Below are 16,113 nucleotides of genomic sequence, written 5' to 3'. Positions count from 1 at the left end.
CCTAAGGTGTAGGTGCTTGCCTACATGAAGAAGCTTCTCTAAATGAAAAAATTTTTAATAGATTTTAATTTTCATTGTATCTGGTAACAATGTGCTCTATAGTCTGAAAGTTAAGAAGCAAACTTGAAAACTATCCATCTGTACTTTAGTTCCCATTCTAGAGAATATTCAATATACTTTTGTATAAGTTGAATAAAACTGATATATAAGGTAAAACTGTTGGGAGGGATTTGCTGCCATCATTATATCATAGTCAGAGACAGAGATCCTGTTGTTCATCAAAAATGTGGGAAAGGTGGTTAAAACCTTGCAAAAGAAGTGATTGAACCAGATCTGCCATGGGCTGGATAAGTTTTTTTTTCTGCACTCTGTGTTCTGCAGCCATTTTCTCCAATTTAATTCCTTCTACACCTAAAATATGAAGATTTGTCCAGTAATGCAGAGTATGGCATGCAAGACAAGCACTTGGTTTTGAAACCCTCATGGTACTAAGGGTCTTATCCTGATGCAGAGAATAATAATCTATAAATAAGTGCTACATATTTATCAATAAGTGAAATCTCTCACTTAAGATTTGCTTAGTTGCTGGTACATTCATCTGTCTCTTGGTGCATACAAAAGGCCAAATCATCCATATTAATACACTTAAAGCATATTTGTATGAGAACCAAAAAAAATCAGATGTAGACTGTCTAATGGAAAACAGAGGTGCAGCCCATGCTGTTATCTTTGCTTTCTACATTAATAAAGAGACAGAGCTTTAAGTCTTGCTGTAGTGGAGAACTGACTTTAGTTTCCATGGTTCTATTATTTTTATAGAATATTTCATGTAATAAGGCCTGTAATTAGCTGCAGACCTCGCATTATATAACTGCATTTCTTTAAGCTGTTATTCTACAAATTCCTGGATGCCTTCAGTTGTTTTTATGCTTTGTAAGTGAGCAGCTGTGTAAAATAGGTTAAACAATATGTGTAATCCAACAATGTGGCCAGAAGTATTGTTTCTTCAGTATTTTGCCTAAATCTTTTGATGCTTTTTCTCATCTTACTCATTACTACAGAAGTTTTTCAAGCAGATTAATAGAAATAAAAATAGAAAGACCCCTTTGCCCCTTCTGCCAAGTTTTTCATTACCATAAAGCATAATGTATCGAGTTTGTAGTGAGGGAGAATAAATTATCTGACTTCCTAGATTTTGCTGTTGCTGCATCTTCACTAGAATGTGTCTGTATGAAATCACTGTTTATAGTGTAGGTTTTTGTTGATTTACATACTTAAAAGCACTGATATTCCTGTTGAAATGGAAGATGTGTATTTTACCACAATTCCTGTTAGCTAAGTTGAATTATCACTATGTAGGCTTGAATATCAACTTGAAGTAAAAATATCCACTTTACCAAAACAGTTTTTCATACAAATAACACTTCTTACTTAGATGTTAAAAGTCAAAACAAGTTCACGCAGCTCACACACACAAAAATAATATAGAAACACAATTGTCTCACTAGAAATACAGTGCTTAAATGGTGTCTCAATGCTCATTGAGTGTCTAAGTATTCAGAGCAGGTGTAGATGAAGGATATTGTAAAGATCTCTGAAGAAAACACACCTGTTGTTAAAATTTATTCAACTCAAGTTTCCCTGTTTGTGTTAATCATCTAGTTAGCTTTTCATGATTTTTTTTGTTTATTTTAGCCATGGAGATGTAGATTTGAAGCAACAAGTGGAAAAAAGGGTGGAGAACCTGTAGGTTCCATGTGACGTGGTGAAAATACTGAGTTGTTACATGTGCTTCTCTGGACTCGCCCCCTTAGGCTGTCTGAGGTCTTTGCTCAAGTTCATGAAAATAAAGATCAGAGTTGCAGTACAGGCTTGGTGCGCCTACAGAAGTTTCTTTTTCACATGATTTGATGGATGGTAAGATAGCTGCAATATGATCCTGTTAATTAAGCTTGAGAGTGGGGTGTCAAGTGACAACAGAGCACATTGCTGCAAAAAGTGGTGATCCAGCTGTCCAGTGGTCCTTTTAATTTCTGGCATCTGGAGGTTCTATCCTGCCTTCTTCCCAGGTCTCCAGTACCTACACAGAGTGGAGTGAGTAGGAAACTGATGGGAAAATTAATGAATAGGTAAATTGGTGAATAGGAAAATGATGGAACTTTTTTTTTTTTGGTAAAAATAGTTTTCTGTTGATTCAGTTTCATGGGTTAACTCACTGAGGTATTATCACAATAACAAGAAAGTTTTATCAGTAAATATTTAATTAATATTGTTGCTAACTTGCAGAAAGGGAAGTGAATGCTAGAGGGCTGAGTGTTCTTCCCTGCTCTCAGAAGCTCTGTCTTTTGGTAGCAGGACACTTAGCCAGTTGGTGGCCATAATGTCAGGCTGCCTATTATATGGGGCAGCTTGAAGAAAAGCTCTACTTTGAATAGGAATCTTAGGAAGCTACATACCTGCTAATATGCACACATATAATGTACACACAGTACAGCTAAGCTGGAAGAAACATCTCTAATGAGGAACTGCAAACCTTATGTAGTGTCTCATGCTTAAAAAAAGGGATTACTATGGATTGTTAATATACAGATTTGGCATAGAAAATTGTTCTCAGATTCTTGCAGGGTTAATGTGATTGTAGAGTACTTGTTTGAATCTTTAACTGTTCTAATAATTTAGATTTTGGAAACAGAATTGTGACACTAACTGAAGATGAGGTTATAATTTTTATTATGTTTTTATTAATTTGTACTGGCTGTGTAATGATTAGAAGCAATGCAGATTTGGTCAGGCAATTATATTTGTGCTTTTATTCTGCGCATGGTAGATTGTTCTGTTCAAGGCTGTGCAGTTTTTGCCATATTTTTACAATTGGATCAATTTCTGGTCAAGTGAAATTATTTGCTCATGAGCTTTGAAAAAAATGTAATAGAAATATGTCTGTTTATTTTTTTCCTTTATATTCTCCTATACAATCTTCCATGTGCAGTGTGTATTTTGTATGAGGTGCACTTATTATTGTGAACATACCAAGAATAGTAGGTGGATTTATAAACTGAACGAGATACACAGTAGCAGTAGTATTTCCTCCTATTCTTGCTATATAAACTTTTTTCTCATCTATGCAGGAGGTTGCATCAACAATTTGAAAGCTATAAAGAGCAAGTAAGAAAGATAGGGGAAGAAGCCCGACGTTACCAGGGAGAGCACAAGGATGATGCTCCAACATGTGGAATCTGTCATAAAACAAAGTTTGCAGATGGTTGTGGCCATTTATGCTCTTATTGCCGGACCAAGTTTTGTGCTCGATGTGGAGGTCGTGTCTCTCTGCGCTCAAACAATGTAAGTGTTCTGATGTGTACTCTTCAGAAAAAACCTCCTTGACATTGTCACACTGCAGGTTGTTCACCTTAAGTTTGGCATTTCACACTTCATTTTACCTAAGTGTTTCACCCATCACTTTGTTCTGGGGGGTGTAGGATAATGGATTTAATGGTTGTGGAGACACTTAAGATTCACAGAGTTAATGAAAAAAAAGAATACAGAGTGTATAGTTCTACTGAATGGTGGCTTGAAGAAAACATTCTTCTTTTTCATAGAAGAAGAAACCCTTTAGCTCGGGTACAATTTCATGCTGGTAATTTTTTATTCAACTCTCATTTCATTATAGATGGTTTTTTTAATTTTTTTTTTTTGTCTCTTTAAATACATTTAAAGTTTCTCTTCCATAAAATTATTTTTTTGTTCAAATAAGGCCTCAGCCACTTTTACCACAGTGAGAGTGTTAGGTCAGTTTATTTTAAATTTACTTTTAGAAGTAAAACTGGATTAATCTGGATTAGGTGCCCTACTTCCAGCCAGGTAAAATAAATCTCTCTCTGATCTGCATGCAGTTAGTTGCAGTAGCTCTCTGTAAATCTGAAGGGGATCTGAGAATATCCTCAGTTCAGGCAGCCCCTTACAAGGAACTGACTACTCTCTTGTACAAGAGTTGTTGGATCTATATGTGTAAGACCATTATCTAAGGAGTATTTTTGTCTGACCTTCTAGGACTAGTGTTTTATAAAACATTTTACCAATATTCTTTTGATACGTGAATAGTTTTGTTTGCTTTCATGAGATGAGAACTTTCTCATTTGGCTTTAAGCTTCCAGGCTTTTATAGGGGAATTTGTATCAATACAAAGTGTTTTAAAAGTGGTCACAAGTTTTACAGCAGATAAATTATTTCCATTGTGAACATGATTATGGTCTTTCACTTTGAGTTAAATATCAACTGAATAGGGTTTCTGAAATTCCATGTAAGCAAAAAAAAAAAAACCCAGAAAATATGCATATAATCTTTATTTTGGAAGCTTTATATATCCCTGATGTACTTTAGAGCCCATTAAATTGAATTTACAATCTCAAAAAAATTAGGTAGGTTTATTGAATTTTTTTTTCCCCATGCATTCCTGTTTTAATATAAGTGCATGCATTACATTGCATCACCTGCAGGTGGTGACACTGTAGTAAGTCTATGAAAATACAGTTCACTTTGATATGATACATTATACTACTAATTAGAATGCATATGATAGAACTCATCCTAACATAGAAAAATATACCTGAATATATTTTAATTATTTTTCATGCATTGTTTCAAGTCACAGCAATGGAAAAATGTCAATTCACTGGTAACTTGCCTTTTGTTTGTTATATCATTTATGCTTCTGTGGCTTAGAGTGGGAAAATGTTTTCTGCATTTGCAGTAATGTAATCTTTTTATCTAAAGCTCTTTTTAAATTTCTGATGCTTTGTTTTTATCTCTTTGTAGACAGTTAATAGAATTGCATTTCTTTGAAATCTGTCTATTAATACTTGCCTATTTTATTCTTTTTCTCTTTTTTTTTTTTTTCTTTTCTCTTTTTATTCTGCTTCCTCGGATGCTTTCCCAAAGGAGGACAAAGTGGTTAGAATCCATGCTTTTTCTCATTTATTATTATAATGTTGCTAGCTAACTGGGAAACATATTCAAGTAAAAAACTGAATTGAAATTTTATTATCATCCAAAGGGGAGGGGGGAAGAACAGGAATCCTAACACTCAGACCTTGCCCATCCCTTAGCTGAACATCCACTTCAAAGATAGCCCAGCAAGGAAACCTAAGACTGTTGTCAAAATTAAGGCAATAAAAGAGTATTAAGAAGTGAGAATTATTAGTAGGCAAAAAAGTAGAAAAGGGAATAAAATGTAATAAAACTTTATTTTATAAAAATGTCTTTGGTTAACAATTTGGCATTGCATGCAAGACCCTCCCATCTGCTTCAAGAAATCTAATCTGATATTGTAATATTATATTGATTTACATGGTTTGCTGTGTTTCACTTCTGGCTGAGACAGAAATTCAGGGAATTCTTGTGCAATCAGCTATTTTATTGATATTTGGAATAATTTGCATAGGCAAAGTGTAACATCTTAAAACTGGATGTAAGTATAGTGAGCAAGATGGAGCGAATCCCTTGTGAATGCTTAGTTACCTGCAAAACTTTTGGGATCAAGTGCTTGGATATTCACCACTAATGCCTGAGCCTTCTCTGGAGTAGGCAAGGGTAGTTCCCTGGTCACCTCTGCACCCTGTGCACAGGGGATGGGCTGTCAGTACTTGAGCAGATCAGTGCATGCCCACTTACCAGCTCTTTGCAGGAAGGTGGTATTTCAGATTTTAACTTGGAGAATTAGGGAATGGGAATTAGCCAGTGGCACTGGCATTTCATCTGAAATGAGTGCAAACTCATTACACCCTAATGTAGTTTTTCAGGTGTGGATGATGGTGCTCTGCTTGGGTTATGAAGTGGGGGAATGCCTCAACTTACATCATAGCATAGCTGTGACCTGCACTGTAGTAGTGTGCAACACCCAGGGTAAATTAATCACACCTACATATTGCAATAGTCTTTTTCTGTGGCGGTTTTATTGTGAGATCACAGTTGTTTTTTAATAGCTGTGACATATAACTTGCTATGGTGTCATTGCACTGTATTCTGTGTGGTACTTGGCCCAAAGTGCTGAAATAATCCATGACTTCCAGGTCTTTTCTGTTCTGTTAATCTAAAACAGTTAGGACAGAATGAGGGGAGTTTCAGCTTGATACTTATTTGTTACTAAAACAATGCATTAGTGATGTTTACACTGGAGTATAGTAAAAGGTTCGTGCACTTACCACAGAGTCTTCTTTTGGGGCCAGGAACTGCAATGCTCTTTAAGTGCTGAGCAGTGCCACCTAGGCACAATTTAACCACCTAAGTATAAAATGCAATCCAGGTGAGCTTCATCTGCTTATCTGCTTGAGACATCCCTTAAACTTCAGCTTGGAACAAAAACTTGCTAGGTTACCAAAATTATGTTAGTAGTAGAGGTGGTGTCTTTGAGGTGACAGCTTCATTTGGGATCCAGAGAACAGACACCACGGACCCTCTGAAGATCATAGAATAGAATAGGCTGGGTTGGAAGGGACCTCAGAGATCATCGAGTCCAACCCTTGAACAACTACCGCCACAGTCACTAGACCATGGCACTGAGTGCCATATCAAGTCGCTTTTTAAATGTCTCCAGGGACGACGAGTCCACCACCTCCCCAGGCAGCCCGTTCCAATGTCTGATCACCCTTTCCGTGAAAAAATTCTTTCTAATATCCAATCTGAACCTCCCCCGGCACAATTTAAGACCATGCCCTCTTGTCTTACTGAGAGTTGCCTGGGAAAAGAGACCAACCCCTGCCTGGCTACACCCTCCTTTCAGGGAGTTGTAGAGAGCAATGAGGTCTCCCCTGAGCCTCCTCTTCTTCAGGCTGAACAGCCCCAGCTCCCTCAGCCTCTCCTCATAGGATCTGTGTTCGAGTCCCTTCACCAGCTTGGTTGCCCTCCTTTGGACTTGTTCGAGGACCTCAATAACCTTCTTGAACTGAGGGGCCCAGAACTGAACACAGTAAAAGATGTGTGCTGAAGACACACCTGACTCATTTGGATTATCCTAAGATCAGTTAAATATGTTCTTGTTGTTTGCAATTGCAACCTAGGTTTAGGTTTTGCTGTCTTTGAACTCCAAGCTTCCACATGCCAAGAAATTGCCATAAGAATAAAACTGAAAATATTCTTTTTACTGTGGTGAAGCTCAGCCACATCTCTTTAACAGCTGAAAAGTTACAGGAGTCAGCAGGAGGAGATCCAGTACTTATTCCTGATTGCATGAGGAACATGAGGAACTTTATAAAGTACAATTGATTTCACAGTGCCTGTCTCTGAAAGCTAGTGGAATATGTGGAATGAATATGACTACACACCAAGGAAATGCTCTTTTATAAGCAGAACTAGTGTAATACTTAATATAAAGCAGCACCAGAAGACTTTTTAAATTATTTTCAGTGGCTCAACGCTCCTGACTAATCTACATACAGGGACAGACCCCTTTTTATCTGGTGTATTTCATGTTGGTAAAGACTTCAAGAATATATTTAGATAGGCCTTCTTTATTCCACATGAATTATTACCACAATAAATTAATATTAAAACCACTGCACCCAGTTCCTATAAGTTAGGAGTACATCAGCTGGAAAAGACAGTGACGTGTGAATTACCAAAATGCCAGGCCAAGGAAAAGTCAAATATGATCCCAGACTCAGGATTCCTGCAGAGTTGGAGAATTAAATGATCATGAGTGGTATCAGTGTATCAGGGATGTTGGGTACTGTACATTACCCATCTTTGTGCCTTTCATAGTTTGTATTTATCAAAGTCTGTCATACATAGGATGAGCAAAGAAAGGGAGAGTTCATAATATAAGAATAGAGTGACAAAACCCAGAGAAATTATAATTAATAGAGTAAGAGCAATGGGAGGACACTGAATATATAAGACTGAGCAGAATGGACTGAGAACAGCCTTGAGGAGGATTTGGGGGTGCTGGTTGATGAGAAGCTCAGCATGGGTTGGCAGTGTGCATTTGCAGCCCAGCAAGCCAGCTGTATCCTGGGCTACATCAGGGTGGTCAGCTGGCCAAGGGAGGTGATTCTCCCCCTCTCTTCTGCTCTTGTGAGACCCTGCATGTAGTACTGTGTCCAGCTCTGTTGTCCCCAGCACAGGAAGGACATTTAGCTGTTGGAGCAAGTCCAGAGGAGGGTGATGAGGATAATTAAAGGGCCTTCTATGAAGGCTGAGAGAGTTGGGGTTGTTCAGTCTGGAGAAGAGAAGGCTCCTGAGAGACCACGTTTCAGTACCTGAATGAGGACTACAGGAAATCTGGGGAGGGACTTTCTACAAGGGCATGTAGTGATAGGATGATGAGGAATGGTTTCCAACTGAAAGAGGGTAGGTTTAATTAGATATTAGGAAGAAATTCTTAAGTGTGAGGTGGTGAGACACTGACAAATTGCCCATAGAAATTGTGGCTGCCCCCTCCCTGGAAGTGTTCAAGGTCAGGTTGGATGGGGCCTTGAGCAACCTGATCTGGTGGGAGGTGTCCATGCCTATGCAAGAGAGTTAGAAATAGGTAATCTTTAAGGTCCTTTCTAACCCAAACCATTCTGTGATTATTCTATGAAAAGGAGATAAGTTTAGTGTACAAAAGTAGTCTTGACTGAGTTTCTTTGAATCAAAATTAAAATAGTTTGTGAGGTGATATGAGTGTATTGACTGACATGAAATCTGCATGACATCGGCAGAATTAGGTGGAAGATCCACCTTCCAGATGAAGCCATATATTTCTCTTTAGCAGTCATTCTACAGGTTTCATTAGGATTACAATTAAAAAAAAAATTCAAGTGAAAAGAATTGGTAGTACGTGGTTAAAAATATTTTTGTCACCATTTTCCTGTGTTTTCCAGGAATGTTAGTTGTGCAGAATAGAGTGGTTTGCTTGCTCATTTTTCTGTTTACGTACATGAAGAATTACCAGGAGGAAATCAGTATGTAAAATAAATTACAGATAAACAAGAATTGATTTAACCAAACTTAGTAGTATGGACCTGAGGAAAATAACATTGTTTATCAATGCTGAAATACTAGAGATTCACATTTATGGCTTAGATTTCACCAAAAGAAATTTAATTTTAGAATAATGTCAGTAATTCTTTCCTGGAAAGAAAGACAACTTGGAAACATTTCCCTGGTTGTATGTCAGGTGCTTTTACAGGGTGTTTGTCATTTAGTTGGTTTTAATTATGCTTAAAATTTGCTTACATAATGTGTTGCTAATTTAAGGCTTAACAGCTTGAGAACATATGCCATTTAATTCAGCTGTGTACCAATGGGTTTAACAGAAGTTGTTAATATTGTCAGAACAAAATGTCTGGATTGTCATGCTTTTCACAGTCTTATATCAAATTGTCTGTTAAAAGGTTAATTTATGTAAGTTCTGACTAATACAGATTGCTGTAGCACCAAAAAACACCCCCAAAACCAGAAGGAGGTGATATGACATAGCAAATTGCAAAGTGATAGCAGATAAATTTTGTCTGTGTAGAATTCAGTGTAATTTGTTTCCTAAAAAATTTGGTGTTTGTAAGCATCATGGAAGAAGCACTGCTTTTCAGTAACCAACCCCTAGATCTGCTGCTTCCAGCAGATAGAAGGGAAAAAAAAAGGAAGTCCAGCCAACTGAGGGATTTTATTTCAAGTGAGATGATTGCTCTCCTTTCTGGGAAGTTAGTTCACTGTCAAATCTGCCAAAATTTTTTTATATAATCCTTAAAATTGGAGTGCTCTTCACCAAGTTTGCTTAAGTGACTACTTGCTTATGCTCCTTGCTTTATCCAGATTTAGTTTGTTAGCCAAACACTTAAAATTGTTATGTGTCATACAATTCTGTGTTGATGACCAAGAAAATATATTGCTACTTCAGCCTTCTTAACACATGAAAAAAGGCTTCTCAGTCCTTCCTGGCTGCTTTTGCTGTGATCTTGCAAGCTGGATACCAGTGTTCTGTGGCAACTCTACTTAATGTTGGAAACTCCATGTAGTTTAATGGAGCTTAAATGAGAAAAAGAAACAAACCCAACCAAATTTTAATCCCTTAAGGTCTTTTTAGTGGACATGATGTCCTATATTTAATCCTGTATTTGTAGTACCTTTGTTTCAAATCAACTGATTCAAGATGAAAAATACAGGAATTTTTTTTTTTTTTTTTTGGTTAAGAAAAGCAATACTTTTGAGTGTAATAATTCCTCCCATTGGAAGGAATGTGTTAAAAAATACTGATAAGATCTCAAAGGTCAATAAGGCTTTTAAAAAAGAGATTTATTCCATCTCCTTTTGCCTTATCTCACATACTGGAGGTATATATGTGTGTGTGTATATATATATATGTATGTATATACTGGAGGTATATAGATATATATATTTGACATGTGTATATTTAAGCATATAGTGTATTGATTGTATGTAAGTGCATGCATATTATATACATGCATCCTGATAATCTAATACAGGAAAGACAGGGCAGAAAAAAGCTTTTATGAACCACCTTTCTGACCTTTGAAATCTGTAAATCATTCAAGGCATTTAAATCAATCTGTAAATCATTCAAGTCATTTAAATCAGGGCAGAAAAAAGCTTTTATGAACCACCTTTCTGGCCTTTGAAATCTGTAAATCATTCAAGGCATTTAAATCAATCAAAGAATTATTATTTATATGCCCATTTATCTTGACAAAAATGTGGTATGTCAGAGGACTTACAAACTCCCAGAAAAGGTTGGAGGGAACCTCTGAAAGTCATCTCATCCAACTACCCAGCTCAAGAGGAACTTCCTCCCCACAGCTTGGCATATCCACATCTTTTGAGTTCCATGGTGAACGGTGAGAGTCAAGGTTCTCATGCCATTTTTGTTACTTGCTTCCTCGTTGTACCCACACACATTATAAGCTTACACAAGATCTTACATTCTACTAGGTAATAGCTCTGTGATTTACAGCTTTGAACAAATGAATTCCAGCATTTCATGGAATCCTTCAGGATAATCCATTTATAGTATGTAAGCACCCTTTTACTTGTGATTGTGCCATGAAAAAGGTCTGTAGATAGCTGTAAAAATAGTGATAGGTACAATTAAATCCTAATTTTCAATAGAGATTTTCTTTAATGGGAGATTTCTCCTGAAACAGGAATCTTTCAGAAACAAATTACTGCTGACCCATTATTAACACTCAGTAAACACTAAGGCTTATACTTACAATAAATATTTAAGGCTATACAGTAAATACTTCAGGCTTGAATCTCTTCCAGATGTTTTTGGGAGTAGTGCTGGTTAGGTGCTGCTAAGATATCTGTGTAGATTGCTCTGTACAGTGAGCAATTTGTTTTCTGTTATAGGTAGGTTATAAATCGAGGAGACATCTGGCAGAGTCCTAGATATTCATCGTTTTGAGCTCTTTCTTGATTAAATGTATCCGAAATTCATGCATATATTTCTGAATGGAGGGCCACATATGCCATGTGCCATTTAGTGGCAAACCAGAGGAGGTTGTTTTTTTGTGTTCTGTCATCCACAGCTTTGGTTGGGATGCAAAAAAAATATTATTTATCAGGGTTAATTCAATGGGAGACTGAGTACGCCTGGGTAGGGCCTATCCAGGAGCATGTGGTGGAGTTGACAGGATTCCCCAGGGAGGCTTCAGTGTAATTAGAAAGTGAGGAAGGTATGGTCAGGCCACAGCAATAGGAAAAGACTCCAGTAGGGAATGTTGTAGAAATGGTTTCATGGGGGCCACTGGCCGAAGGGAAAGGATTGCTTTAGAGAGATACACTGGGCAGGCAAACATTTCAAACCATCCATAATTTCTTCTAATTCACCTAGAAGATATGAACTTTGGTATCTCTTCCTGTTGATATTCTCTGTTTATCTCTGATTAGCAAATGTGCAAGATGATACCCCCAGGGACATGCCTCACCTTTGCCTTTCCTTAGGAAGAAGTGGGTTGCTCAGTGGGTTGCCTGGGGGAATATTGTACACCAGCAGAGATGAGTGCTGATGTCAAAAGGAAGAGCTGAGCCAGAGCTTTTGGGCCTATAGCAGTGCAGAATAGGTTATCATCTGAGCAATACACCTTCAGTTTGTCCAGCAGTGGGCTGAGTCCTATATTTTTGCTTAAGTTTTAATGCTATGAGACTTGCTAGACTCTCTCTTAGTTCAAAATGCACCCAACTGAGGTATCTGTGGACATTTTTCCTTTAAAATCATCCAGTAAAGTAGATTTCCTGTAATCACGCCCCATCCTAAGACTTCAGGCTTTGGCCACTGAAGTAGAATCCCTTTGTTCAGCCTCTGGCTACCTGTGTCTCTTGTGGTCCCAACAAACCCAGTATGCTGCCAACTCCCAGGCACACAACAATGCTCTTATTTACACACAGGTTGAGTTTACAGCCCAGAGTGTGACCCTTACCCCAATCAGATTCCTTTCTTGATCAGTATATTTCTTCTGGAAATTTTTTCCTCTCAGCTTAAATCATTACAGCCCTTATTCATGTAAGATTTTCTCATGTAATGGGATATTTTATGTGATATGCAGGGTTTTGGACTAAATGTGACTTCTTATATTAATTTAAATTATCCATAATTATGTACACTGAGGGGCAATTCTTTGGTTTTAGTAGTCACAAAACAAAATATAGATGCTTAATAGAACTAAATTTAGCAAACTGAATTCTAAGGTTATTTTATCACCCCAGAGAGGTGACAGAGATTTTACTTAAGAAGAGTTTTTGCTGCTAAGAGATTTGATATGATTGACGACTTATTACGCATTATGAGAAACTGACAAATAGCAGAAAAAAATTCAAGAGAAGAAAGCAATTATAAGGCGTAGATGTAATCTGTGCTCTCTCTCTCTCTGTTTCTCTCTTTATAATAAATAACCTTAATCCTCATCCAGGATTAAAATTCAGTGTATTTTTAGCAATGCGATGCCCTAGATAAAAGATACTTCCATCTATGTTTTCATGTGTTTTATATCTTTTGCATTCTGGAGCATATTGTGATTTTACTTAACAGATGGATGCTTTCATCTATATTTCTCCAGGGCTGCAATTAGTGAGGATTAGGTTTGTCAAAGATACACCTGAAACACAGGATGCTATAGTATCTGAGTCTGAGGATGTATGTCAAGCAAGAAAATCTACAGACAAAGTTTCTGTAGGTTTGTTTTTTTAATATTTATTTATTTATTCCATTAACATAGGGACCCATTTGCAACTTGGCCTTCCTTCTGTTCCCAGAAATATGATTGTGCAATGATATAAAATACCTGTTACTGGTTGTTTAAGGACTGGTTGGAGATTAAGTGAAAATCTGCACAAAATGTAATCTGCATGTCCTTGAGGAGCAGATTAAAGCTAATAATTTTTTAAATCCAGATTGAGATTTCCAAAGAGGTGCAAGTTATTGAGGCTGAAGTGTAATCACTTACTGGGCAATATCATTATGCCAGCTAAACCAGTTTAACATACAACTTTGGAATTAAATATTAATTTCTCAGTGAGTTAGATTTGTCATTAGGATGTCCATAAGAAGGAGAGTCTAATAATGAAACTTTTGGTGAGTTTTGGAAAAATGATTTTTTGTAAAAAGTTGAGTGTTACTGAGAAATACAGATTAATTGAAGTGATGTACAGACATCTTTGGGACTCTATAAAGAGATGAACATGCACATGATGGTTGTGTTGTCATGACAGGAAGAAATTTCTCTGTTGCTGGGATCTTATTAATTGTAGCTTAACTTACATCTCTGCAACATGTGATAAGTGATCAGAACTCCTGTATTCTATTACTTACCAATGCATGCATCAACAAAGTTAATTTTTCTCTCTCTGTATCTTTTTCCTCTGGCCAAATAGCTCCCACAAATGAAGAGAGGGCAGTTGAAGGTCCATTCAGAGAACTGCTCACAAAACCTTTGTCAGGCTGACAGCTTTACCCTTTAGGATCATTTGGATGAGTCCTTTTTAGCTGTAGAATAAACTGCTTTCCTTCCTGACTGTCTTTGTGGGTGGGTTAAGGAGCTCACGGAGGCAACGTCTTGCCCGTGCAAGTGCAACACAGCAGGGAAAGCAGCCAAGTGGAGCAGGGAATTGAAAGGATGAAGATTTCATACACTTGCTTTTCCTGTATTATTCTTGTTTTACCCCTCTGCTTTCAGCATAGATACACCCTTACTCTTTCATACCTGTGACTATCCTGACTCCAGGGGCTCTGCTTCCCTAAACAGGCACCTGGAGTCATATGAAATACTGAAGCTTCCAGCAGCTACCCCAGGTTACAGTGGCTCTCAGGTAATTCCCATGTCACCCTTAACATCTCCATGCTGGTACTGCTAATGTTAGGGTATTGCAGCTAGAATTGAGTGCCAGTAATGAGGCAGTTGACTCTTACTATGGATTTTCATTAGTTACAACAGCAAATCAGACACCAGCAATGGCCTGTAGACACATTTAGAAACCTATATTTACTCTTATCTTGAATGAAATTCTATACTTTCAGTCTGAATCTTCTGTGCAAACCTATACCTTCTGTCACCTACAACAACCTGACAGTTCAGGAAGAAGCAGATGGTTTTTTATGCTTTTGTCTCCTACATAAATTGACCCTCTTTGAAGAGGATGTTATGGTCTTACGAAGTTTGTGATGTGTGGAAAGCTGTGAATATATGTTGCTATAGAGAGTTAAATTTGAGGGGGTTTTTTTCTCCACTTTAAAGACAAAACACTGACAAGGAAATGTTGTCAGTTACTGAAAATTGTATTAATCCGCAGTTCAGTTTTGATATGTTATTTAGGATATAAATTATTAGTGTTTGAAAATTCTTTTTGTGTTTTTTGAGTATATTTCATAGACCTATGAAAACCAGTATTTTTTAATCTGTGGCCATGCAATTGAACACTCAAAATCTCCTGCTGACGACTGAGTTAAGTTTGATTAAGAAAGCTATTAAATCCATCCAAGCTGCATGTGAAATGGATCCAGATTTTTTTTTTTTTTGTCCTTTTGAAGACTATGGGGAGAGATTGTTAAGCCTCCAAAGACAATAGATGGGCTTCCAGTCATGTGTGAAATGGTGATGCTGTTTGTTTCCAAAGGCAAGATTTACACCAGTCAGCTCCATTGCCCCATTTTGAAGGTCTTGTTAGAGAAACTTCTGTGGTGGGCTGACCTTGTTTGGCTGCTGGATGCCTCAGCAGGGCAGAGAGAGATTGTAAAATGGAAAAGCTCCTGAGCTGACATAAAAACAGGGAGTGCATTCACCAGGTATCCTGGGGAAAACAGCCGTGCCCTGCAGGGTTGAAACCGGCTGGAACCACCCGGAACCGGCTGTGTCCAGGCCTCCCCAGTGTCCCCACTGCCACCTCCAGGGCATCCCCTACAGATTCCACCATTTCCCCAGCAGTGCTCATGCAGCCTGGGGGAGGCTGACATGTACAGTTTGTCCTTTTTTGTCCTCACAGGGTTTTATCTTTCCTCCTTAGCCACTTTTTTTGTCATTCTGACTGTCATGGGGATCAGCTCATCGTGTTCTGATTAATTACTTTGTTTTCTCTGACATTAAGTATCTGTAGTTACTGTTCTCTTCAGTGAACTGACTGAGTTTAATCCTTTGACTCAGTGCATGAAATATTGGCTTGTCTAAAGTGTAAAGCATGTAGGTTTTTTAAAATTTACTTTGAAGGCTTACCTTTTTTTAATTTTTTTTCTCTCATTTTAAAATGTAGAAGATCCTTTATACAGTCAGGCACAAAAGCTATCAACATCCACATTAGGCTGCTTTCATTTTTCATTTTGTTCTCAGCTTTTGATAATTTTTCTGATTACCTGTAAACTTGGAAGTTATGCCATGGCAAGTTTTGAGGCAGTGCTGCTTACAGGCTTTATTTCCATTGTAAGCTAGTTTGTAACTAAATAATTTAAAAGACCATAAAGCTGCACTTAGCATTCCCCTTTTACATTACAATCATACAAAAGCAACACTGTATACATCAAGTGAATGAAAATTGCTTAAATTATGATCACAGCTAATGCTAAACTACTATCAACATAAAATTACTATCTTTCTATTATAGCTCTAAAGGGATCAGGTTTGGGCTTTAGCTTCT

At 37.4% G+C, this 16,113-nt stretch overlaps 1 protein-coding gene across 13 annotated transcripts in view; it reads left to right on the top strand.

Annotated features, from left to right (window-relative positions):
* The window catches only part of RIMS1 (regulating synaptic membrane exocytosis 1), a 305,213-nt gene that overhangs the window by 113,305 nt on the left and 175,795 nt on the right, over positions 1–16,113 (top strand). For all 13 annotated transcript variants that reach the window (XR_011725375.1, XM_071741578.1, XM_071741571.1 and 10 more), the window contains exon 2: positions 3,129–3,342. Coding sequence is in view for 12 of the 13 variants with exons in the window: in XM_071741578.1 (XP_071597679.1) it covers positions 3,129–3,342 (214 nt within the window). In the remaining variant the exon portion in view is untranslated. The remainder of the gene's footprint in view (positions 1–3,128; positions 3,343–16,113) is intronic.

Source organism: Heliangelus exortis, chromosome 3, assembly GCF_036169615.1.
Source record: "Heliangelus exortis chromosome 3, bHelExo1.hap1, whole genome shotgun sequence".
Classification (NCBI taxonomy): domain Eukaryota; kingdom Metazoa; phylum Chordata; class Aves; order Apodiformes; family Trochilidae; genus Heliangelus; species Heliangelus exortis.
This window is presented reverse-complemented; position numbering and strand designations above follow the sequence as displayed.